General features: G+C 40.3%; 2 protein-coding genes across 2 annotated transcripts in view; one reads left to right on the top strand and one right to left on the bottom strand.

The window, feature by feature from the left end:
- Positions 1–1,215: 1,215 nt before the first annotated feature.
- On the bottom strand, positions 1,216–21,446 carry LOC134799361 (DNA-directed RNA polymerase III subunit RPC1). The gene is made up of 27 exons (XM_063771771.1): positions 21,271–21,446; positions 20,749–20,884; positions 20,042–20,191; positions 19,347–19,688; positions 18,625–18,779; positions 18,131–18,308; positions 16,816–16,953; positions 15,785–15,982; positions 14,592–14,716; positions 14,139–14,250; positions 13,679–13,911; positions 12,009–12,109; positions 11,301–11,436; positions 10,629–10,862; positions 10,250–10,329; positions 9,634–9,747; positions 9,156–9,313; positions 8,333–8,505; positions 7,608–7,712; positions 6,982–7,171; positions 6,006–6,224; positions 5,296–5,414; positions 3,424–3,589; positions 2,762–2,808; positions 2,464–2,557; positions 2,058–2,258; positions 1,216–1,455 (listed from the first exon to the last, which is right to left on the bottom strand). Exons 1-27 carry the CDS (start codon positions 21,312–21,314, stop codon positions 1,243–1,245), a joined length of 4,161 nt encoding a protein of 1,386 aa, XP_063627841.1. The 5' UTR covers positions 21,315–21,446; the 3' UTR covers positions 1,216–1,242.
- A 1,999-nt stretch (positions 21,447–23,445) lies between these two features.
- Positions 23,446–27,048, top strand: part of LOC134799362 (bromodomain adjacent to zinc finger domain protein 1A-like) — a 30,342-nt gene continuing 26,739 nt past the window's right edge. The window contains exons 1-4 of the mRNA XM_063771772.1: positions 23,446–23,843; positions 24,052–24,381; positions 26,090–26,282; positions 26,685–26,910. Coding sequence (XP_063627842.1) covers positions 23,731–23,843; positions 24,052–24,381; positions 26,090–26,282; positions 26,685–26,910 — 862 coding nt within the window. The 5' untranslated portion in view covers positions 23,446–23,730. The remainder of the gene's footprint in view (positions 23,844–24,051; positions 24,382–26,089; positions 26,283–26,684; positions 26,911–27,048) is intronic.

Raw genomic sequence — 27,048 nt, 5'->3', positions numbered from 1 at the left:
TATACATTTGACGTGCCCCTCCCCCGCAAAAAACGGCAGACTATTTTGTACCGAAGATTTTAGACATGGCGTCTCCGTTGGTTATATCCTCTAAGGCGCCAAGTGACTTGCGGACCTTGCGGTTGCGAGTTCTTGAACACCACGCATTTAATAAGTAAAGGTATGGGCTACTTCCGTAATATGGAATATAGAGTTAGACCAAGCTACTTCTATGAAATTATGACGTTTAAATAACACTTGCACAGTCTGGGCTATCAAAATCGCTGCCAACTTTGCTTGGTCTAACTCTAATACTCTCGTCTCTTCGTAAGTAGTATGCTGTGCGCATGTTAATTACTTCCGTAGCACTTGCGCATGAAACCCGTACCCGTACTTAACTGCAATGCATTTTTTTCTTCTTATGGTTATTTGCTGGACCTGACTTACTACACACTATACTATTAGTCCATTACTTGATCGATTCATTTACCCTATAGTCCCTATACGAATGATGCTGGTAGAAATTCGCTGTTGTAATGTTAGAGAGTAGAAGACAAAGTAGAAGACACTTCATCTAAATTTCAATCTCTTTGGTAGAAGACATTTGAAATAAAACACAATATAAAACTTAAAAAAAAACTTTTATAAGTGACCTATTCCCATATGGATGTATGATACTCGGGACGGTCAAGCAAAAGCTCCCTCAGCGTTCTAGGTGGTTCAGGAGCTGGAGAATGCAAGAGTTGCAGCACTCCAGTCCCGATGGAGCACGGCACGCCCAGGATGATGGACTCGGAGACGCTACTTACTGACCATAGGTGGACCTTATCTCGTTGCAATAAGGTTCGGATGGGCACTGTCGATGATAGTGAGTATGCCGCGTTAACCTTTTCGACGCCGTGTCAAACACAAAAGCTGTCACTCACCCGCCACGTCACTGAAGTGTCAAAACTGAAATTGAACTTTATGCATATGCACGTAGGTCTATGTTGCTCTGTGGTCTGTGACCGATTAATCCGTCTTTGGCGTTGGACCTGCGGTGCGGATATATCGGTCATTGGCGTCCAAAAGGTTAAAGCGCGCGCACATTGTAAGCTCCTGCTGAGTTATGGGTGCCTGGTACTTTTGACGCAATGAGTCTTTATGCAAAGGCACGAAGGTTTGAAAGACGCTAATGGTATTTCGCTGTTGTATTTAGAGTAGAAGGCATTTGTAATAAAACACAATAAGAAAACTTAAAAAAAAACTTTTATTAGAAGTGACCTATTCCCATATGGAGGTATGATACTCGGGACGGTCAAACAAAAGCTCCCTCGGCGTTCTAGGTGGTTCAGGAGCTGGAGAATGCAGTAGCTGCAGCACTCCAGTCCCGATGGAGCACGGCACGCCCAGGATGATGGACTCGGAGACGCCGCTGATGCAGTCCTGCTGCCCGTAGTATGCTGCGTCGAAGAGATGGTCGGCGGTCTTCTCGAACTGAGGACAAATAGTAATAATCGTTGTTATACAACTTAATAGGCACTTAAAATATATTCCCGGTGTAGGGCAAGATATTAGCTAGCCCTGAAGTCAAAGTTATTTCGACTCGTTTTTAAAGAAATAGCATTATATTTTGAGTATATTTCCGATTGATCCTAGAGTGCTACTAAGGGTGGTATTCCACCTGTCCAATATCTTTATCCAATGTGTCAATGTGTGGCGTCTCACATTTTACGCTTATGAGAGACTGAGACGCAATGACTTTGGACAAAGAAATTTGACAGGTGCCACCCTAAATATCCAGAAGTATCATTAAAATGTTGAAGCACTTCATTAAAACTTCATTAAAAATCTAACGGTCGGAATGCCCGTGATATGACGCTTAAAGGTTTTAGATGTTGCACCAAATCTTATCTTATCTGTACTTACACTGGCCAGATTGAGCACTGAATCCTTCATCCTCACTAACCCGTAGCGGGTGATCCCCAGCACTTCGCCTCGCGCCGTCATCTGACCAGCTAACAGCTCAACCCTGCTTCAGCTCAACCCTCATTGCCTCACGCTCATGCCATGACCATTACAGCCCTCACTATACTCACACTAGCTAAGTTGAGCACTGAATCCTTCATCCTCGCTAACCCGTAGCGGGTGATCCCCAGCACTTCGCCTCGCGCCGTCATCTGACCGGCCAACAGTTCGACATGCCGTCGGTCCACGCTCATGCCGTGGCCCGCCATGACGGCTTGGATTTCACTAATGATCGTAGACTTGGCTGCTTCGATGCCTAGCGTCTGGTACACCTATAAGATAAAAAAAATGGCTTTAAGGCAAAATTCAAATAAATACCTTAAGACGATAAACACCCACCCTTGAAATTTTAAGTCAAAATCTGCAGATTAATTTCAAAATGAACATACCGACCAACTTTTCTTTTATCAGTCAATTTTTCTGCATATAGGTTCCAAATCACTAAAATGTTAACAAGTCTAACATAAACGAAGTTACCTCCAATATGTTGTTAGATGTGGTCTTCCTGCCATCAATGCCGTAAGTTGCCATCACGTCTCTTAGTCCGTCGCCCTCCACACACAATTTGTATCTGGAAACAGTCATACACCACATAATATTTATTACTTTATTCCCTTCACAAAATATATAGTTAGAAAGGCGAGTTGATGCCATAGATAGGGTACTTTTTACCTGTCAGCCGACACGCAAAACAGAAGCTGAATTTGGCAGAGAAACATTTTATTACTTAACTAAACATAGGAAGATTAACAAGTTGTTCTGTCCTAATACTTACTTTACTTCGCCACCTGTGTCGTCGCAAGCTATCACGCATCGCGCCACCTGAAACATGTGTCAGCAATAAGTTTGGGATTTAACCTTTGTAATCTTAACGAACAGCGGTCATTCGTCTTGCAGGGTCGCCATGTGTAGTGTTAATGAAACAATATGTTCATTTAAAGCTGGTATGTTCTATGTAAAATATAAGTATGTTGTATGTAAAAACTATAGTCTGTATCTTTAGGTATTTAAAAATAAGTAAACAAACAATTGGTACATTTTCGAGTAAGTAGTTATAACATTTATTGGTTAACCAATCAAATACAAAACCGCTTGGATCAGTCACTGAACGACCTGACTGTAACCTACATTACTTGATCATGTAATGTTTTCAACTACCCTCAAATGGCTCCTTAAGCCAGTAGAGGGTAGTTGAAAACATTACACGATTTTGTTTACTTTTATTTAAATACCTAAAGATCCAGAGTCTATACTCTTATAGGGCTTATAGGGCATTAACAAAAAGATGTGCGTGTGAGTGTGTGTTGAATGTGTTTAATGTAGCAATGGGAAATCTACGACCGATTCATTAACTATTTACTATTTATATATACTCCAAATAATCGGTCTTAAGAGATCGACCACAAACTATAAACAAATTTATGTTGTGCTTCTTACCTGTGGTAGCCCCTTGACGACAACGATGGGCAGTTGTCGTGCCAGTTGTTGCAGCGACATGTTGAGCCAGCCGCCGTGCTTGCTCGGCTCGGCGATCACTTTGATAGCCCAGTCCGACACTACTTCTATGTTGCCCGGCTTCACTTTTAACTTCGATGTGCATATGCTGCAAAACATTTTTTCAATCAATCTTTCATCTTAGCATTTCCCTGGTTGCATCCTAACCAGGTTCGTTTTGGCAAGAATTAGCGCATACACTACTTTTTATGAAAGCAACTACCATATTGATATTTTTTTTATTTTATTTTATTTTATTAAGGTTCACCAACAATAGGCCTGATGACAAATTTTGAAATCCCTTTTATTATTGTCGGTACACTTGTATTGGTTCCGAAAAACACTATATTTCAGCTATACTCATAAGATTTAACATAGATAATTGCATTTTATTATAGCTAGTTTAAACTTCGCGCGAAAACGCCTCGCATGCCATTTGTGACGTCATTATTTAGTTGGTGGTAGGGTGGTAGACATTGTTTACATACTTACAGTTACGAATTTCCCTTGAATCCGAATGATATTGTTAATTCAGCACCATATATTACGATTAGGGATGATAAATACATTACAACAATTTATCACAATAACTCATTTTACACAAAAACTCTCACACGGTTGCAGTTTAAGATGAATTATTTAGATACATGTAAATTTTGAGTGAAAATCACCGAGCGCCGGTTTTACTTTTTAATTTTTCATTTTTTCTAATTAAGACAGCCAACAAGGCAATGATAGTTCCATTCAGCCAAATAATTAAAAAAGTTTGTTGTTGAAATATCGTATTATTTAGCATTTTATTTAAATAATAACAAATAGATATCTATTTTATATCGTGTAATAATATTTATTGTACGTAATAAATGTTTAGTGGCGAAATAATATTTTTTTTGCACCTTTCGAACTCTTTGGTGAGGACGTATAGATTTCGGTCAATGAGGTTGTCTATGTTGCTCTAAGAAATATGTTATGGATTGATGACGTCACTGTTTGGAACGCTTCTGATTGGCGTTTCAGTAATAATGGCCGATTGGAGAATTTTGCACTTTTATTTTATTGAATATCTTAATAATCCTTCAGTTTATACTGAGATTAGGCCATTTTTTAGAATCATATTAACATATATGTTTCTTTGAAACCATTATTTCCATGATTCTTTGTTACTTGCAACAGGCCTATTGTTGACATCGATACATTTAAAACGTACATACCTATTAAATACGATAAAGTACCTGGGAGACCGAGCTTTACTCGGAATACATATAAAAACCGGGCAAGTGCGAGTCGGACTCGCGCACGAAGGGTTCCGTACCATAATGCAAAAAACGGCAAAAAAAAAAAAACGGTCACCCATCCAAGTACTGACCCCGCCCGACGTTGCTTAACTTCGATCAAAAATCACGTTTGTTGTATGTGAGCCCTACTTAAATTTTTATTTTATCCTGTTTTTAGTATTTGTTGTTATAGCGGCAACAGAAATACATTATCTGTGAAAATTTCAACTGTCTAGCTATCACGGTTCGTGAGATACAGCCTGGTGACAGACGGACGGACGGACGGACGGACAGCGGAGTCTTAGTAATAGGGTCCCGTTTTACGCTTTGGGTACGTAACCCTAAAAATCCAAAAATGCGCGTTTTACCAGAGACAAGCAAGAACTAGCTAGGCCGAAAACCCTCATATAACAAATTTCATCGAAATCATTAGAGCCATTTCCGAGATCCTCGATATACATATATTCCAAAATTGCTCGTTTAAAAGTATAAGAGATTGATATCTAAATACAGATATTTGAATACAAATTCAGATACTCACGAGTAAACTACGGAATCAACGTTGACTTCAAGCGACAACAGACGGATACGCTCCGCATCAAGTCGAATGAGCAGGAAACATTCGTTGGGTAAATACACCTCTTCTATGTAGGTCGTTATCTGAAAAACATTTAATAAAATAAATAAATAATAAAATAAAATTTGTTTATTTCAGACCATACAGATCCATATTATTGTTAGCTAACCAGAAGAACTTACATCCTATGTTAGTACTTACATAAAACTTATAACTATAACTATGTGTGACGTAATAAATAACTATGTGTGAATGTGTCACGTAAATTCGGCAAGCCACCTTCAGATGCGTTGTCCTAATAGTACTTTTACTCCCATACTTTTACTTGTTACTAAAATACCTGGTCTGGATTTGTAAGTGTGAAAACTGAGTGGACGATCGTACGTGACAAACGTTAAACAAATGCCAACGTATGCTAGCGGCCTTAGTGCTTGCTCCTGAAATCCATTGGAAACTTCACGCAACCGAGGTCGTACCCTAACAAAAGGATAATTCACAAACCTGATATCTTAGGTACGGCACCAAACAGTCTGGCACCGTTAAAGCATTGCAAGCAAGTTTATTGGATGGGAGGTTTCACAGTTCACTGCTGAATGATGTTGATGAGTCTGCTAATTGTGGTTTGTGCAACTTCAGTCAATTCCTACTATTTCTAGTACATTCTACGTGCTCACCTCTCCTAAGGTTGTCTTCTCTAGTCTCCCCTTGACTCGTCTCGCGAACTCTTGGTCCAGTGGCTGCACCAACTCAGCCGTGATGATGGGAGTAGAGATGTTCTTCGAAGCGTTAATGATTTCCTTGACTCGGGGCACGCCCTGGGTGATGTTCATGGAGGCGACGCCCGCGAAGTGGAAGGTTTTCAGCGTCATCTGGGTGCCTGGCTCTCCGATACTCTGGGGACAAATTGTAGGGCAATTAGTAAGGTCATAGCGTATGACGAGTTGAGACCAGTGGTGTTACTTTGTTTTATTAAAATAAGGAGGATTCCTAGAAGCGCTGGTGGCCTAGCGTGCGACTTTAATCCGAAGGTCGCGGGTTCAAACCCCGGCTCGTACCGATAAGTTTTTCGGACCTTACCCAAGATGTGCGAAATATCATTTGATATTTACCAGTCGCTTTTCGGTGAAGGAAAACATCGTGAGGAAACCGGACTAATGCCAATAAGGCCTAGTTTCCCTGGCCTGGGTTGGAAGGTCAGGTGGCAGTCGCTTGAGTAAAAACTAGTGCCTACATCAATTCTTGGGATTAGTTGTCAAGTGGACCCTAGGCTCCCATGAGCCGTGGCAAAATGCAAGGATAACGCGAGGAAGAAGGATTTAGTCTGCTAGGTTATTTTTGCGATTTCGGGGTTGGTCCCAAAGTAGAAGCTTTTCAGAACGACCTTCATAATGTACCTCGTAGAGTATGTCTAGACACACGTGATACTCATAGGCCACTGTAACCGCGTACCATGAAGTACCATCATACGGGCCGTAAAATAATGCCACCGACGTGGTATAAAAACACTGATTTTAATTGGTAGTGCCTTATCTTACTGCTAGCCACCAAGTTACCACGCCCATATGCCCCAGAATATAATGCCATGCCATAACACAGGGTAAAAAGAACAAAACCATATTCTTGAGATATATGTAAATGTTAGTCATATACCTGTGCGGCGAGTGCCCCGACGGCGGTACCAGGCTCGATGATGCTCCGCTGGTACTTGTCGTGGCAGACTCGTATGAACTTCACGAGCTGGGTGAGCGTGAGCCGCTCTAGCTGGTACACGATGGTGCCGCAGTGGGCATATTTGGTGCGGAGGGAACGGACCTTGTTTGCTATGGTTTTTAGGAACGTTCTGAAAAAAAATACTGTCTATTATTTATTCGCTTCTCTTGCAGGAGTTAATATATATATTTACTATTTTTGAAGTATGTCCTAAGGTACTACACATTTATCTAGACCGATTAAAACTATAAAGCAGTCAGTCAGCACTATAAAGAAGACATCTCGCTCTCTCTTTCGTACATCCGAAAATATTGGTCTAGATCTCGAGAAAGATCCCAACAATCGAGATATCCTGTCGACAGGATTGAATGTCGAATGTTTGCTCGATATCTCGTGAGATCAAGATTTTAAACTCTAAGGGCCGGCACAGACGGACTGCAACGTCGGCGTGCAGTTCCCATACAAGTTGCAGTCGGGTTGCAGTCCGTCTGTATCGGCCCTAATGGAAACACACAGTAAAATATTTTTCTAACAATCAGAAATTTAGTTCGTACTGTGATACTTACAAGAGTTCATTCTTAAATTCCTGCGTGCACGTTTTAAAGTCATCCAATGCTAAAGTCTCTTCGGCCGCCACTACGATACCATCACCGTCCAGAGGCTCCTCGTCCCTGACAAACAATACGTGGCAATTAATGTTAATAACAAAACTTCCGTGAGACACAGACATATCACATATACATACATGTATAGACATATATTTATTTATCGTATGGCATATGTACATGTCACTGGATTACAATGGCAAAGTTAACCGGTTGTAAGAAAATCTTAGTTAGACAGATGTATAGACTCGGTACGAAGTGAAACATGTCGAGCGTTTTTCGACTTAAAATACGCGAGTGACCCGTTATTAATATATTTAATGTGTCAATTAATATAAACAAAAAACAGTTAATTCCAGAATAATAGACCAGAATATGACCATAACATAAGTCAAAGACCACAAAGCGATAGGGTACAGGAAACTATCATCTCGCTTGGATCCAGAGCAGCTAAATCGGGTAAGTTTTTACATTAAGACCACAGCCACAATAACACTGCTACTTAATGTTGTGTTGTGTTCCCGGTGGTAAGTAAGGCGGGTGGTACGATTGTTTGTTCATCGTGGCACATATGCATAGTTGGATCCAGTTCGCTGTACTGAATCACTTCTCCGTCATATCGTAGTGTGAGTAGTCAGCAACTAACTGGCCATTGATATGCCTTGTGTCGTCGCATTAAGGTTTACCTGTGTAGGTTCTGTGCCCGGACGTCTTGCAGCACGCGCGGCAGGTCGACGGGTTGACCCTTGGCCTCCATGTAGCTGGGGTCGAGTCCGTCGCTGCCGTATTTGAACTGGATGACTTCGCCGGACGCGTTGCGGACAGTCATGTCGTAGTGGAGGACTAGGTCTTCTAGGGACTGGAGAAAATAGTAGATCATACAACAAGTCAATAAGGATCGTAATAGATGACTTTATGCTCTAGAACATAATAAGCAACTTTATGTCGTCTACGCACGAACTTGTCGAACTTTACGAACATGAGAAGTGAAAAATGGTTTTAAATATCTCATATATACGGACCAAAGTAGTTTACGGGTTTTTTTTTAATGGATGCGGCTCGCCTGATAGTAAGCGATACTTGATATTAAACCGGGCAACCAATAACGAAGTCATAATGCGTATTGAAGGGTTCCGTGCCTCATACAATGCGAATCAAAAATGTACAAACAAAAGACTGCCTATTAGTAGCGATTAGCCTAGTCGGTATCGGCCCGGTCTACGAAGCAGAAGGTCCCGGGATCATATCCCGGTAAGGGCATTTATTTGTGTGTTTATCACGAATATTATGTTCCTGAGTTATGGAACTTATGTATGCCTAAGTAGGTATGTATAACGATTAACGCCTATTAACCATCATAATACAAGCTTTGCTTATATTATGGCTAGGTTGATATGTATAAGATTGTAAACAAATATTTATTTATAACGATATAATATACACCCGGATAATCTATCATCTCAATCAAATAACATAACATAAATAATGTCTTCCATTCTAGAAACGTACCTTGACTAAACGACGCTGTAGATATCCAGTCTCGGCCGTTTTCACGGCCGTGTCGACCAGACCTTCTCTTCCACCCATCGTGTGGAAGAAGAACTCGGTGGGTGTAAGGCCGGAGTAGAAGCTGTTCTCCACGAAGCCACGGGCGGCCGGGATCTTGGCTAAAATGAAAAATCTTTATTTACAAATATCGTTTTAAATTTTGAAGCATTGGTACCTCAAAATTGCAACGTCTAAACTGAGAGTGCGGCTTCGGCTGAGAGTCATGGATGTTTTCTATGTATTTAAGTATTTGTATATTATATATATCGTTGTCTGAGTACCCACATCACAAGCCTTCTTGAGCTTACCGTGGAACTTAGTTAATTTGCGTAAGAATGTCCCTATAAAAAAAAAAATAGAAATAAAAAATTACGCCTTAAGTGAGTTACAATTATAATAGACCTTATTTTAGGAGCATAGAGCTGAATTTTCAACTTACAGTGTCTCTCGAAGTGTGGCAACGAGCGGTCTTCGAAGCCGTTGGGGACTCGCTTGCCGTTCAGCGCCTGCTGGCCCACGCAGGCTATCATCTGCGATATATTGATGTTCGACCCTGTTAACACACAAATAAGGTTGGTATTGCAATGAACTCGTGGACTTAAATTTACACTGGACTTTTAACTAATAATTTTGTGAAAATAGACTAAAGAATAGACAAAGACAAACCGGGCGAGAGGAACAAACCCAAGGGTGGTATCTGACTCGCCAAACTAGGCCATATTGCCACGTTAACGCGTAGAAGGTTGATGTTTGATGTTGTTTTGTCTAATAAAGAGATGCCATTTTCTAGTTCCTGTTCTATATCGGTCGTAGGTACCTTTAAGTCGCTGTACTCGGTCCAGTGTCGGTATAAGTCCAGTAGGGCTAAAATGGTCGCTCTTTTTATCATTTGTCACCATGCCTGTCACGTTCTAACAAGTATAAAAGTGCGATAGTAGCATAACAGGTGATAAATATGCCATCATTATATACGTGTAGGATTCAATTAGGTATAATCAGAGTTCCCGCCTTGAAATATTGGCCATAAGGAACAAACTTCAAGAACTTTAACTTGCCTTTAGATCCGCTCTGGGCCATGATAAGAGGGGCGTTGGTTGGATGCAACTCGCGGAAACACGCTTTAGCAGCCAACTCTCTAAAACAAAAAATAAGTCGTTATTTATGTTTATTTTTTAAATTAACCCTTATGATAAGCAAATTAGAACACATTTACAATCATTTTTTATCTTTATCTTTTTGTTTTCTTTTGCGTATAATTATTCAACCTGATGCTGCTCCCTCTACCCTAAAATATTTTTTTTAAATATGCAACTATTGAAGTTGAAATACACAAGCCCTAATATACCTCCTTGCGCAACTCCCCAATTTTTTGTCCTAAAGCTCCACTGCAAAATGTACTTTATTCATCACTCCTTAAAACACATTTTCCAATACCTGATGCTGCTCAGTTCGCTCAGCATGACCGCCTCGAGCGTCTCCTCCATACTGCAGCCGGGCTGGCACTGCAGCGTTCCCTTCTCCATCTCCAGGATGTAGGCATCGCATTTGGAGTATCCGGACTCTAGGAGGCGGTTCTTGGCCTCGATGAGACGTCGGCCTGGGGTGACGTCGTTTATGCCGAAGCTGAAGCCGCGGTTCATCATATAGTAGGACGCCATGCGAGCCAGTCTAAAAGAAAGTTAAGTATTAGGAAGAACGTTTTGACAACGTTCAAACTTTTGAATCTTAATTTGACCGATTGACTACAACTTGTCGATAAATTCGTATTTCGAGTTTAAATCTTTATTTAGGCAATATGCGGGTACTTATATAAGTAGCAAGTTGTCCACTATTTGCAGTAAAAGTACGCATCTGTTACATAGCAAAGATGTATTAGTTTAAAAAGAGGAAAGTCAGTCGAATCATATTATTCACTTACTTTCAGACGCTAAGAGCACAAAGCGCCAAAAACATGTACACCAAGCGTACACTGTCAATGTAACGTTCACTTTAAAGTTAGCTTTATGCCCGTGATTTTGGCGTGTGAGTGAGATTTTATGACATAAGATGACGTAGATTTTATAGCGTTAAAAAGCTTAAATCGTAAAATTATACCAATAAGTTTACCTCCACATGCCTCTGACAGCGTGTTCTTCGCCCCAGTCTCGCAGCAGAATATAGAAGATGCTGCTTTTGGTGCCGGAGCCTAGGGTGCTCTTATCCATGGAGCCGCAGATCAGCTCAGAGTTGCGGATTATTACATCTGTAAGCAAATAGACGTTGTAGTGAACCCAAAACAACATTTGAATTGAAGATATAGCTTAATTGAAAAAACGACAAGTTTTAAATAGCAATTTCCTATGATGAATTTTATTACAAAACTATGAAGCACCTCACAAAACACATCTTCATACCAAGTATACACTTTATCAATCAATCAATCAATCAAAATGTTTATTTCAAGCAAAAATACCCATACATAAAAACATAAAATAACAATGTAAGAAAGAAAGAAAGAAAGATAGAAAAGTCATTTACTTATTCGATAAAGCACACATACACAGGACAAATATATGACAACAACATACAAAGACATCAGACAAAATTATATACGCACAGAAAAATAAATCACACTCGAGTTTGGCAATGTCACATTATAGTTTCCGAGTAAAATTTTCGTGGCTGACGTACAGTCGACGTGATATGTACACAGATATGTTTACATTTTTCGCCTTATTACAAAGGAGTAAAGTGCAAAGACGCATGATTTTTACCATTTTAGCTACGAAACCCTTTAACAAGTTTATTAAGAGTATTAAGACTGAATGTACTCACATGAATCTTGTACGCACATGTCCTTGTTGTTGGTGTAGTTCTTGCCTCTTGTTTCTAGGTTCGCCTTCACGTCGCACCGCTTGTTGGGTTTCAGGATCAAACTAGAAAACAAACAAATAATTTATCACTAAACCTTATAAAACAAAGTCTGTCTGTTTTGTGTATATACTCAAAAACTACTGAACAGATTTTCATGCGGTTTTCACCGATCAATTCTTAAGGAACGTTTAGGAGTATCATTTCATGTGTTAACCCGTGCGGTGTCGGGGCGCGTCGCTAGTATACAATAATCTAGAGTTTTTTATTTACTATTATTCTGATTAAATCTCAAAGGCCTAAATATGCCTGCCAAAAAACGACTGAAAAGTTTAAATTTTAGAATATAATTTTGATTTCCCGAGTACAAGGAAAGCGGGCCGTTTACAGTAGCATGTAACTGTTGAGTCTCTTCTCTAATATAAAACGTATCGTACAGTCAACTGTAAAAATATGGGTGTAGCCAACTTATTTAAAAATATGTCCCATAGTTCTTAATTCACTGACATAAGGGCTATGGAACATATTTTTGAGATGATTTGTGCACCCATATGTTTACAGTTGACTGTACCTGAATGTCTGTTTCCCAGTCTATAACCTCCTAGGCTTCAGTATAGCTGGTGGAGGCATGTCTATCTTCATAGTAGCGTCAGGCCCGGCCAGTAGGCACGCAGCTAACTGTTGAGTCACTTCTCAATGAAAACCGTATAGTACCTGAATATCTGCTTCCCAGTCCATAATCTCCTAGGCTTCAGTATGGCTGGCGGAGGCATATCAATCTTCATAGTGGCATCAGGCCCAGCTAGTACGCACGCAGCTAACTGTTGAGTCACTTCTCTAATATAAAACGTAACGTACCTGAATATCTGCTTCCCCGTCCATAACCTCAGCAGCATAACGCAGCTAACTGTTGAGCCTCTTCTCTTGTGAAGAAAGTGTCGCGTTGAGTGATGAGGTAGCCGCCGGTGATGAAGTCTTGTGTTGCTGTGACCAATGTTTACCTGAATATCTGCTTCCCAGTCCATAACCTCCTAGGCTTCAGTATAGCTGGTGGAGGCATATCTATTTTCATAGTGGCATCAGGCCCAGCTAGTACGCACGCAGCTAACTGTTGAGTCACTTCTCTAATATAAAACGTAACGTACCTGAATATCTGCTTCCCCGTCCATAAGCTCCTAGGCTTCAATATAGCTGGTGGAGGCATGTCTATCTTCATAGTAGCATCAGGCCCAGCCAACAGGCACACAGCTAACTGTTGAGTCACTTCTCTAATATAAAACGTAACGTACCTGAATATCTGCTTCCCCGTCCATAAGCTCCTAGGCTTCAATATAGCTGGTGGAGGCATGTCTATCTTCATAGTAGCATCAGGCCCAGCCAACAGGCACACAGCTAACTGTTGAGTCACTTCTCTAATATAAAACGTATCGTACCTGAATATCTGCTTCCCAGTCCATAATCTCCTAGGCTTCAGTATAGCTGGTGGAGGCATGTCTATCTTCATAGTAGCATCAGGGCCGGCCAGTAGGCACGCAGCTAACTGTTGAGCCTCTTCTCTTGTGAAGAAAGTGTCGCGTTGAGTGATGAGGTAGCCGCCGGTGATGAAGTCTTGCGTGGCTGTGACCAATGATTACCTGAATATCTGCTTCCCAGTCCATAATCTCCTAGGCTTCAGTATGGCTGGTGGTGGCATATCAATCTTCATAGTGGCATCAGGCCCGGCCAGTAGGCACGTAGCTAACTGTTGAGCCTCTTCTCTCGTGAAGAAAGTGTCGCGTTGAGTGATGAGGTAGCCGCCGGTGATGAAGTCTTGTGTGGCTGCGATTAGAAGTTCGCCGTTTCGCGGAGTTACGAGGTTGGACTTGTTCTGTTTGGAAAATCAAAGAGAATTTAGACTAGAGGAATATTGATTGTCAAAGTAAATTATGTAGTCAGTCTGTGGTAACAAATAAATAATTAAATGCTTATTCAACATTGACAATATTTTGTATTTAGCTTTGATTATAAACCTTGCCTCTTTAAGCCATAGAAGAGACCTTTGTCCAGCATTAACACTATAATAGAGCTTAATAGGCAAAGGAAAATAAACCTTACCCCCATAAGAATAAGCGCTTCGGCCCTAGCTTCTTCAGTCTGCGGCAAATGCATGTTCATCTCGTCTCCGTCGAAATCTGCGTTGTATGGTGTACACACGCACTCGTTGAACCTGCAAGTGAATTTGAACTCTAAATACAATCAATACCATTAAGTTTCATTTCGAATGATCCCAAAAGTAGAATTTGTTTCAGAGAAAAAAGTTCATAGGCCTCATTGTGATTTGTACCTAATACAGTTGGAATACGGTTCTTATTTACAATTACCTGAAGGTCCTCTGCGCCTTGAGACACATGATGGATATATTTATATAATTTGAACACTAAATACAATGTCATTAAGGCTCTTATTTCAAAATTACTAATTAGATAAAGGACACAACTGACACAAGTATCACTTGCGTTTTTGTGATTTCAACCTAATAGAGTCGGAATTAGGTTCATTTTCGCGTACCTGAAGGTCCTCTGCGGCTGCACCTTGGCTTTGTGACACATGATGGACAGTTTATGAAGCGAGGGCTGCCGGTTAAACAACACGACGTCGCCGTCCACTAGATGTCGCTCCACTATGTCGCCGCACTGGAAAATAAACCTTGGGTGAGTGGGATAGGGTTTATATTATGACTAGTGTACGGACAAGTGGTGGCATTTTGAACAGAGCGGGAAATGGAGTCGTTATTATCTACTAACTTTTTATGATTGAATGAATAAATTCAAATTTTATATGATATTTACTTTACTTATAAAATATATTTCTCTTGCTCTCTCACATTCAATCAATATACTTTTTAACCATATACAACAACCTTAATTAATTACTGGCCAAAAACTTTATAAGCTGTAGATACGACAAAATAATTTGATGTTGTCGATTTAGACAACTGTTTGCTATATTTGTTGTTGTAATACGCTAGGCTAATAATTGAAAACAGCACGACAGCAGAAATGTAAATGAAACAATATGAATGACCCACCAGAATCGTCAATTTTGAAGTGGATTGAACCATACGATAATCTTGTATATAACGATAACAATAGCGTGTACTGTATATCATGTGAAATAATTGTGTTAGCACAATTAGGTAAACATCGCAGCAGATACTTGAATAAATAAATAAATAAACTTTGGCATTACTTGAATAAGAATTAAAAAGTGTAATAAATATGTTTTCGACCACCACCACTTGTCCGTACACTAATTATGACATCAACTTTCATCATGATTACATTTAAGCGTGACCTCAGCAGTTTTCATTATAAAAAAGGGAATCCACCAGAGTGCGTAGTACTGCGGCGGCACAAGCATATTCAGTACAAAAATGCTTGTGCCGCACACTGGTGGAGTCCCGCCTTACCCTAGCTAAGCATGAATTGCCTAAATTTAACCTATAACTACCTTGATAAGTTTACCTTGAATTTCACTAACTTGAACTGAGTTTAGTTAAGCTTGACATTAATATTTACTAAGTTTGCCTGACCTTAGTTAAGCATGACCTTGCACTTGACTATTTTGGACTTTGGACGCAGTTAAGATCTGACTAAGTTTGGCTAATGTTGACTCTGGCCTTTATAGCGCTTGGCCTTAGCTTAGTTTGACATTGTCCTCATATTTGACCTTGGCCTTCCCAAACCTTGACTTTTACTAACCTTGAGTTCCTGCGCGATCTTCTCCCGGTTGCCATACTTGAGGTACTTCTTGTGCGGCAGGCCTCGTTGCTGGACGTAGTTGGCTCCGGGGTGGTGGTCGGGCCCGTTGCGGACCAGCTGCCGGAGCCACTGGAGATTGGCCGGGAACACCCGCTCCGGGTACGTTAGGATCTTGGCTACGTGGACTGGGACGCCGACCTGGGAAGTAGAGGCACAGAATAAATAATAGTACTACACAAGACACTTCTTACAAAACCGAAGTTTGACAGCGATTCAGGCATGAATCATGCTATCCCTTTCTAATGAATGGCACTATCCCTTTCGGCTATTTAAGGGTTGTCAAAATTTAAGTGATTATCTTATCTGGTCGTGCACGCAAAAGGACGTCAAGTGGTGCCAACCATAATAATTGCTCGGAGCAATGCTGAGCCGAGCGGAGCCGAGTTTGCCCGAAGTCAGGAGTGTCTCCCCACTGGTAGAGCTAATGTGTTATTTAGTTCCCATCTTGGAATAACCGCTTTTTACACACTTTTATTTAGCTGCTTCACTGCGTATACCTACCTATCTTCTTTGTATTGTGCTTCAAATGTTGTAACTAAAATTTGAACAACTTCCCGGTATCCGATTCAGTTGAAACTTGAAGTACTATCGTAATTCCGGTGCCAATGCAATAATATTCTAACATGGAGGTGATGCAGTCGGTATATAGGTAGCCAAAGGAACTCCTCGATGGAAAAACACAAAAACATTAAGCTTATGCTCATTAGAAAGGTCTCCAAAAGTACTCGATAGACATGCAAATGAGAAGAAGTACAGTCAGCAATAAATATGTGTCACAATTTTTATTTTTTTGACAGTACTTGTATAAGACTGATTTCCATCAATAAATTCACGCACTTGCCAGACATACTGTCTCGGAATTCTTACTTGCCTGTTTGAAGGCCCATAACCCTTTTTAATCCTTTATTAAGGTTATCGTGTATATTATTTATTTAATGTTGTATGGTGTTACCACATTTAACAATGCATACCTCCTGAATCTGCAGATTAGGGTCCGGAGAGATGACGGTACGGCTTGAGAAATCCACGCGCTTGCCGGACAAATTGCCTCGGAACCGGCCTTGCTTGCCTTTCAGGCGCTGCACTAGACCGCGTCCGGGTTTTTTAGGCTGATGACAAAACACACATATTAAGTAATTTGATAGATTATTAGTTTACTAAATATATAAAAGATTTTTGAAGTGAAAACTTCTTTAGCGGCGCTGAGCACTTTTTGAGGTGGGGAAAAAATGATAAACCCGAGACAGCGTAACGCGTAACGCATCTCTCATCTTGATGAAATCGCTAATAAAAGTGAACTCTAGTACTGGTGAATAAAACTCAAAATATATATTTAGATGCGAGGTCTCCAAGGTAACTTTACAATTTCTATTCGAATTTTAAACAATTAACGCTACAAATTTAAGCTCACTGGCCAGCAATTTCGGAACTAAAGTTTTTCAATAGAAAGGAGGATGGGTCAATTATACATATAGTGCTGCAGATATTTTGGACTAGTCATTGAGTTTTCACTTCTGTCGGCACTCCCGGAGTGCAGCCCGTTGTTTTTTTTTCCTTAGCCGATTTGAGTGTTCCATTGCTGGGCAAAGGCCTCTCCCCTGGTTCTCCATAACTCCCGATTTTGTGCTTCCTCCGGCCAGTTGTAAAGGAAGGTGTCAAAATCATCTCGCCATCTCCGGCCGGTTTACTTCTTAGGGCATCTGCTAGCTGGCGCGGGTGAACGGAGCGGGCGAGCGGGTTAACGAAAAATAGTATGAGCGTTACTAACTGGCGCGGACGCGTGCGGCGGGTTTTGCCTACAATGAGTACAATGGCACCCGCGTGCGTGCGCCCGCTCTGTGCACTCGGCCCTTAATTATCTTACTATACAGAATAAATAATAGTCCCAGGAACAGAAGATTCACTCTCTAACAAAACGCGTCTATTACGAGAGATACAAGAGCAAGCGTGAGCAGGCGTCCGTTCCATAGCGGTACTTGTAGCGACCCGACGAAATCGCGGAGTGAGCCTCCATGGACCTGCATGGACAGCGGGATGCCGGACATCTCGCTGTTGATATAAAGCGCAGCATGCAGCTGCAGGTAGTCCCAGTCGTCCTGCACCAGCTCGCTCTTGCCGCCGCTGGCTATGCGCCGCGCTATCACGTCATTACCTGCATGGACAGCGGGATGCCGGACATCTCGCTGTTGATATAAAGCGCAGCATGCAGCTGCAGGTAGTCCCAGTCCTCCTGCACCAGCTCGCTCTTGTCGCCGCTGGCTATGTGCCGCGCTATCACGTCATTACCTGCATGGACAGCGGAATGCCGGACATCTCGCTGTTGATATAAAGCGCAGCATGCAGCTGCAGGTAGTCCCAGTCCTCCTGCACCAGCTCGCTCTTGCCGCCGCTGGCTATGTGCCGCGCTATCACGTCGTTGATCAGGAGAATCTCCGATTGCTTCATCGTCAGGTCATCTTCATTCCTGTAAAAAATGGGTAAAGAGATTAGTGGAATACCGAATATACATTCGCTTATAAAAAACTGGGTGACAGCAAGCGCAACACGAATTGAAAACCAACAAAAAGTAGATTCGCGAGTTGGCTCATCATTAGCCGGGTTCACACAGAGCCTAGCTAATAAGCCAAGTACTTCGCGCACAAAACGGCCAGTGTAGACGTGCCTCGGCCGCATTGCCTCGGGCTGTGTGGACCCTGCTATTCACACGCGAAGGTTGCTGTGATTCGCGTATGAGTGTAGAGGGTGAATAGAGCAACCACTGTAGTGTGGGAGGTACTCACGTGCCCGCTTTGATGTCGGACACCACGCTGGGCCGGATACACAGCGGCGGCACTGGCAGCCGCGTCAGGATCAGGTCTTCAGGGCGGGAGATCTTGGCGTTCATGCCGAGGAGTGGGATGTCCTCGTCGGGGATTCGCCGGAACAGGTTCAATACCTGCGAATTAGTTCCTTCTTATCATAGAATATTATTATTTTCTACTTTTCTACCGTCAATCACTAAAAGATAGATTATTACGAAAAGCCATCTGAAGTCCATACAAGAAATCAGTTAAAGAGAAAAACAAAATTGTCTCCAACTAAAAAACTGGCACGCTATTTGGTTCCTTGTGTCTATATATTTTCTTTTAAAATTACACAGATTTTAGGCAAATTTGATATTACATAAAAAATACGCTGAAATATATTTGCTTCTCCACCACCAAATGCTTATACTTTTTTAAATTTTCTCCGCTACCAAAAGGTTGTCTGAAAGAGAGAACTCTTCTTAAGAAACCCTACTGTTATTTGACGTTTTTATTTAATTTGTTTGAATGTTTATTATTCCTAAGGTTCTTTTGTCCAAGATGTGCAATAAAAAGTACTTGTATTGTATTGTACAGTTGACGTCAATGATATGTTTACACTTTTGCACCTTACTCCTTTGTAATAAGGCGAAAAATGTAAACATATCTTTGACGTTGACTGTACCTAACAGTAAAAACTACAACATAAAACTCCTCACCTGCAAAGGGCTAAGCTCAATGATCAGCCCGCTCTGTATCATAGTCGCCAGCTCCTTATTCGACTGCTTTGCCTCATGGAACTGCTTCAACACCTTCTGCACCACCGGGTCCGTCGGCTTCTTCGTCCTGTACTTATCATGGATAATCTTCAAGATCCCCGCTGAACTCTTCTTCACTATACCGTTGAGGGCTTCGCAGGAAGGGCATTTAGTGCAGGTTTTGGCTTTCTTCAAAACCGCTGCTCGGAGAGCTTTCTTGTGTAGGTAAGAGAGCTCGGGGTTGAGGAATTTGCGGCGGAAATTTTTCTTTATGTGCTCTTGGAGCATTACTTTTGAACATTCCTGTAAAGATGTGTGAATTATAGCCTATTCTTAAATAGCGACCCGCCCCGGCTTCGCACAGATAACACACCTTAGCAAATTATACACTTAAACCTTCCTCAAGAATCACTATTGATACTATTGATAGGTGAAAACCGCGACAAAATCCGTTTAGTTTTTGAGTTTATCACGAACATACAGAGATACAAACGCGTTAATGATATTCCCGTTCCACATAAAACAATAAATTGTCAAAAATTCGGTAATGTACGGAACCCTTGGAATGCGAGTCTGACTCGCACTTGACCGGTTTTTTTTTAATGCAAAATACACTGTCCATCAGTATTTTATATTTAGTATCAATATCAACATACCTTGCAGATAGTCTGCAGTATAGTAATGATGGACCGGAAGTAGCCAACATGGAAGACGGGCAGTGCCAGTTCTATATAGCCAAAATGGCCGACACACTCTGCCAGGCCCAGGCCACATGTGTCACAGTTGGCATTCTTCTGGTTTGTGCCCTGATGAACAAACAAAATTATTAAGGTAAGATTGTGACAGCGGATCTGCTTCAGCTTCGCGTCAGTAACTGGCAGAAAGTTGTGCAGGATTGGGACAGGTGGCACACTCTTGTTTCGGATGCCAAGATTCTCTTCGCCATCGCCAAAATAGTTAGTTAGTTAAGGTAAGATTGGAATTCTCAAATTCAGGCATATAAGTAATCAAAATAGAATACAAATATAGAATGAAGGCTGTAGGCCTAAAATTAATTAAGAAAAGATAGCTGTAACCATATTCATTGCATGACTGTGTTTCAAAATAAATAAAATAATGTAATGGTGTAACTTGTTTTCGTTTGTTATTTTGTTTTAGTTGAAAAAAGTTGGTAGTAGTTGAAAATTAATTGTAATATTTTTTTATTTAAATGTACAAAGTTTGAATAAACACAAAAATCAAAGTTGAAATTCAATAAAGAGCCGATCCCTCAATGAGATCCTGATATATCATAAAATGTATGTTTTGTTCAATAATGAGTTAATTAGTATTACACAGAATATACAATTGGTTTAAATCGTACCATCCTTCTATCCAGCACTCCGTAAGCAGCAGGCACTCGCTGCCCATCTTGAGCGTACAGGTTCTTGGTGATGACTCGGATGTGCGCCGCCTGCTGGATGTCTGACCCACTGTCCACGTTGAACGTGACATGGGAGCTGGAGTACAAAAATTGTTTTGAATTTAACTTTTTTCTTAAAATTAGTTCGTACAAAGTGTCAAAAATACAGTAAGAAAGTAAAATATTGATGGAAATTAATACAGATTGACTAAATATTACAAATAATTAGCTGGTGTGTAAATAATAAGGTAAAAATTAAGTTATGCAGTATGAGTTTGGCTGAATTGGTAACATGTTTTGTGGGCATATAATGTTCTGATAATGGAGGGTTTTATTTTATAAAAACTATTCCCACGTTAAAGCTGATCCATTAAACAAGCCTTTCACAAAAGTTAAATAGAAATATCGACTGGAAATTATTAAATAAAGCCATAAATTTAAGAAGCAAAAACTACATTCTGAAGTAAACATAACCTAACTTACATTTTTCTACCGACGTCTGTTTCACGATATTGCTCTTTAGGCATCTTCAATATTTATTTAGACACTAAATTAAATCATATTTTACTTAAGAAACTAAGTTTTTATTGAAAAAATACTGCTAACAAATCATCTGACTGAGCAAGGCATGTCTGTCAAAAAGTTGTCAATAAGCAACCGGTCTGTTTAAGTTCTATTTAAAAGATCGATATTTTTAAGCACTGAAGTCGACTAAAACTCGATTTACAAAGTACATTTTTTTCACCACACCAGAGGGGCTACCGCGAAAACCGAAATTCGCAAATTGCGGGGATCTTTCTCTTTTACTCCAATGAAGGCGTAATTAGAGTGACAGAGAAAAATGCCCGCAATTTGCGAACTTCGATTGTCGCGGTTATAGCCCAGCTCGGAAAGCTTACTTTGCACTTCAAAAACGGATAGCAAAGTTGCATTTTATTCACATGTGAGGCAAAGTAATCAAATGCAAATTTTGTGTTGTTTTCTTATGTTTGCTGGTAGAATTGACTTTTAAATAATGATTTTGGATGATAAATATTTAATAACTAAAAATAATAATAATTTGGTTCTATTTTTCCGTTAAAATTTCTTTGTAGTTTTACATGTATGTAAAATGTATAATTATTGGTGCAATAAAGAATATTTACTTACTTACTTACTTACTTAACATTCATTTGGATTTGATTTGATTTTGTTTGATATTTTACATCTAATATTTGCTTCGGGTTGGTGTGGTGAAAATTTTTGTGTTTTACTCGGGGGCAAACAAAATTTGCCGGTCGACACAAAAAGGCTTCGAGCAACACGGAAGGGAGGTGGCATTCGCACTATTTCCCCTCTGCCGAGGTACAAGATTAGCGCGTCAATCTAATCTAGCGCGGGTAATAAAACTAGTTGCACTTGGATTTTTCACTAGACCGAGTCCAGACGCGCGCGTGAACACTGCTGCACAAAAATGCCTGTTTGCTCGGTTTTTTGTTATAAAAAGAGGTCGAGGACATCAAATTTACAAAAAGAAAGTGTTACATTTCAGATGTAATATTTTTTTTTTACATATCATACGTTTAATTACATTCAAACACAATTATTATATTTTAGTCTCAAGTAATTGTTGGATTTATCGATTTTGCTCGCTCAGTACAAATTGCGGATCGGTCGAGCGACAAATCCGACTTCTCATCTCTCAGAATACAATAACATACTTCAACGAAAATGTGTTAGTGTGCGTGTTGTGACACTTGTCACTCGTCCGTACACAAAAAGAGATCGAGGTTGGCAAGATTTGTCTTTGACGTGTGTCATTTTCTATGTATTTGTGTCGTCATTACAGATTGGATTTTGTATGTAAGTGTGTGAGAGAAGTGCGACTGAGTGCACCTTTCCCCCCGCGAAAAATGGCAGAAAGATTTGTACGGTGAGATATCGCTTGGGCCCCTCCCTTCCGATGTGTCGGAAGCCGGTGTTGCTCGAAGCAAAAAGGGGATTTGTCGCTCGACCGATCCGCAATTTGTATTGGGCGAGCAAAATCGATAAATCCAACAATTACATGAGACTAAAATATAATAATTGTGTTTAAATGTAATTAAACGTATGTTATGTAAAAAAAATATTACATGTGAAATCTAACACCTTCTTTTTGTAAATTTGTGTGTCCCCGTCCCCTTTTTACAACAAAAAACCGAGCAGCTATTTTTTTCTGCTGCTGTGTTCACGCGCGCGTCTGGACTCGGTCTAGTGAAAAATCCGAGCGCAACTAGTTTTATTACCCGCGCTAGATCAGTTGATCTTGTACCTAGGCAGAGGGGAAATAGTGCGAATGCCGCCTCCCTTCCGTGTTGCTCGAAGGTGCTAGTACAAGCGTAAGACAAAGACAGTATGATTCTCTCTATCTAGGTTTTAAGTGGGACAGTACAGGGTGCTACAGGCAATTCGCATCGTCCGTCAAAGTAGACGAATCAGTATTATATTCTTTGAGACGAATCCACGAATTGAGTCAGTATTATATTATTTCTTGTGAATCTAGACTCTAAAAAGGTTTACTATATATTTTTCAAGTACGCTATAAATTAGCATGTCCAAGCTAATCAACTAATATTCTACAATTTTTTTTTTTACTTTATGAATTTGCAAATCGATTCCGAGTGTTTTGTGTTGGTTTTGTGTGGCAAGCACTTACTTCCGCCCGCCTCCTCTCAGCCGTTGTAAAAAGGTCCCGCGATATTTTTTTATCTGTGGTTCAGCGCGCCGTTTTTTGGCTTGTCAATCGAAACCACGCAACAATTTTCTCTTGATTTTTGCCGTAAATTTAAGTAATTTCTTGATGTATTATACGAAGAAACATTGCAATCGATGCGCCACATAAAGTTGCGTGAAGTCTAAGCTCGGAGTGCTCGAAAATCGGTGCGATATTCGTTGTTCCGTCGCAGTGACCCGCGAACTCATAACATGCCTCTGTTGAAAAGAAAAGCGTTTGAGAAATCCAAGGCGTCCGGGTACTTGCGTGACGACGATGAGGTCTTCCACTGCGAAATCACCGACGAGATCTTCAAGGACTATGAGTGAGTATTAGTGATCATGAAAATCCCGCGCATTTTTGGCGCAATGATAGATAATTGTGTTTTTGGTCGGCTAGAGAGACCGCTGACATTGTTAACGGGCGGGAGACAGCGTAATTACGTGAGCGTGACACGATGTTCGGCGCCGTCGATGTCGCGCGAGGCCGCGGCGTTATCTTTATTCATGTTTTTGTTGTTATTTTGTTTACAGAGAATATTGTGAGAGGATCATATTGGTTAATTCCATGGTGTGGTCATGTGAGATGACAGGGAAGAACAACTTGACGTACGCAGAGGCGCTGGAGAGTGAGAAAGCTGCAAGAAAGTCGCTCAGAGACTTCCCTATGGAGCTTAGGATTCCAATTCTATACTTGGCATCGAAGACCAAGCGGAGTTCATTTGCTGAGATGTCTGAGGATGTGTTCAACTACGTGAGGGAGAGGTTCTTTGTGGGAGAGACGGTGGAGGCCTGCCTGGAGGGGGACTCCTGGCAGGAGGCACACATTCTCTCCATCACAGCACAGAAACAGCCACCAGGAAGGTTAGTACTTAAATAATAAGGATGATAAAGTAACTCATATTGAATTATTGAAACTTAATATTATTATGAAATTGAGAGTTGTGACCAATTTACAGTGTTTCATTTTTCTGATTCTGATCTGTCTATTACATTTTTAGTGTTTGGAAATATCATTATAACTTACTTATTATGACAAAGCATTTGTTTGTCTAAAAGCTTAGCCAGATTTAATTAAAGCAATGCCAAATGATTGAAATGATTTAATGCAAGCAATGTCAGATCAGAAGTACTATAATTCTAAAACTAAGTAATCATTCCAATGTTGGACACATTAGCTACAATACTGAAGATACTCTATTGCTACACCTACGTTGCTATGAATTACAAGTAAATACGCTAACTAATGGTATAATGTCATGTACTGGCACATTTACCCCATACCTAATTACAGTAATTACTTGTAAACAATAGGGAATATTAGGCAAAGCTCTGCGTAGGTGGCACCTTTGTGGCACATACAGTAAACAAACCACATTGACACACGTCAATCACATGACCTACTGCGAAACAAGAAAATCGAAATTTCGTTATCTAATCTCTCTATCACTCTTGCATATTCGAGCAATAAAGAGGCAGATAACTAAATTTCGATTTTCGCGTTTACCGGTAGGCCCTTGTTAACAAACCGCCTTGATGCATCAGTGTCATATTTTATTGTCTGTGAAAACTTGTCAAAAAACAGTTTAAGGCATAGTATGTATAAGTTAGTCTATGAATTTACTGAGTCGGTAGTGCTGCACTCTGGTGGCAGAACATTGCAGTAATATCCCCTATTCATGGACTATATACAAAATAAGCAATACTTATAATAACATTTTTTCACATAAATTAGGGAGCAAGGTTATTGACTTCTGTACAGTCACCTGCAATAATATGTTACTCTTTGAAGGCCGCAAAAATATGTGACACACTCTTATGGCTCTACAAATAAGATAGTGTCAGATATTTTTGCTGCCTTCGTTGTGTAATATAGTATTGCCGGTCACTGTACATACTGAGTCTCATAATGTAGTGCAAAATATTGTAGCCATAATAAGAACAGCTGAATTAGATTGTTTATTAAGTTTTTATTATAATTAATATTCCTAACACATTCCTACTTACAAGGCTAGGGCAGCAAACTGAAGCTATGACAGCCTAGATTATTATATCTGCTTTTACAATATTTGTTCAGGGAAAGATGTAAAAAGAATACTCCTAAATATATATAAACTGTACTGTATGAACTATATTGCAAACATCTTGAATAGTTAATTCATTCATTCTTTTATTTTTCAATATTGATAAAGTTTTGTTACTATGTTGCACAAGTATCAATTAGATTTCAAATATATCTTGTGTAAGGTCTGTCTGCACTGTGTTTGCACCAAACTGGCAGTGAGAATGTTGTACAACAACATACTTGATTATAGCACTTGGTGGGCAGACTTAACATAGACATAAGTACTTAATCTATCTCATTGTTGTTGTCATATGAATAGCCCTCGTTTAGGTCTAACAAACTATCTTCATATGCATATGCATAGTGTTTGTTAAACAAATATTCCAACCAACCAAAAAATTCTTGAATATGATATCAGTGCATTGCATTTGTATAATAAAAATATTATTTTTAAGTGGTATGTTGGTGGGTTTTAATTCCAAATTCACCTAGCCATTTAAATTTCAGCAAAGTGGTACTCCCCGGATCATCATACTGCTACGAGGTCGAACAGTACCAAGAGGACAACCCAGCGGGAGGCAAGATAGGCCTCGCGCCTCACGACCGCGTACGCCGACGCAAGGGAGTTTATTCGAGGGACAAGAACCGGCTGTTCCTCAAGCAGTTTGTACAACAGTCCCAAGGCATCATTGTCATCAAGGTAAGACACCTGATGACTAGCATTAGCAATGAGCATTTAGTTTTCCAGAGCAATGAAACAACTGTTGATTGCTTTCTTGCCATTGGATGGACAGCTATCTTAGTTCAATGCTACAGAACTAAAGAATCATAAATCAGTAAGTTTTGATATGAACACTTAGGGACAAGATTTCCATGCGCTACAGGTATGGTGGTCTTCAAAAATGAAGTGTGCGATTTCCATGCGCTACAGGTATGGTGGTCTTCAAAAATTAAGTGTGCCATATACTTGATTGTCATAGACAACGTAGACATGGTATTAAAAAGAAAATTAACTTTTTTTTACACTCTATTAATATTAAATAACCTATTTTCCGTTACAAATTTAGTATGTCGTCAAAACTTACACAACTTGTTTTTACAGAAATCAGCACTAGAGAAATACAACATAGGCAAAGTGAACTTCGACCAGATATTCACCGGCTCCCCGCCCGAGTTCTCCCCCTCAAAGAAACTCCTCAAGTCTCCCCCCACCAAGGCCCCCGCCAAGCCGGGCTCTGCCACCAAGCTGAAGGCCAAGAAGGGGACTCCGGATAAAAAGGGACAGCAGTCCATGGACAAGTTCCTTAAGAAGACAGATAAAAATGAATGTAAGTACACTGACACTTATCCATATAACCTTGATATGTTAGTAGGTTAGTACCCGTAAACTAAATGTAAAAATGTGTTAGTAAACCGTATGTAGCGAACAAAGAACCAGCCTAGCTGGTTCCTGGCAGTGAATGTCG

Source organism: Cydia splendana, chromosome 18, assembly GCF_910591565.1.
Source record: "Cydia splendana chromosome 18, ilCydSple1.2, whole genome shotgun sequence".
NCBI classification, from domain to species: Eukaryota; Metazoa; Arthropoda; class Insecta; order Lepidoptera; family Tortricidae; genus Cydia; species Cydia splendana.
Note: the sequence above shows the minus strand (reverse complement) of the source record. Positions and strands in the feature narration are given on the sequence as shown.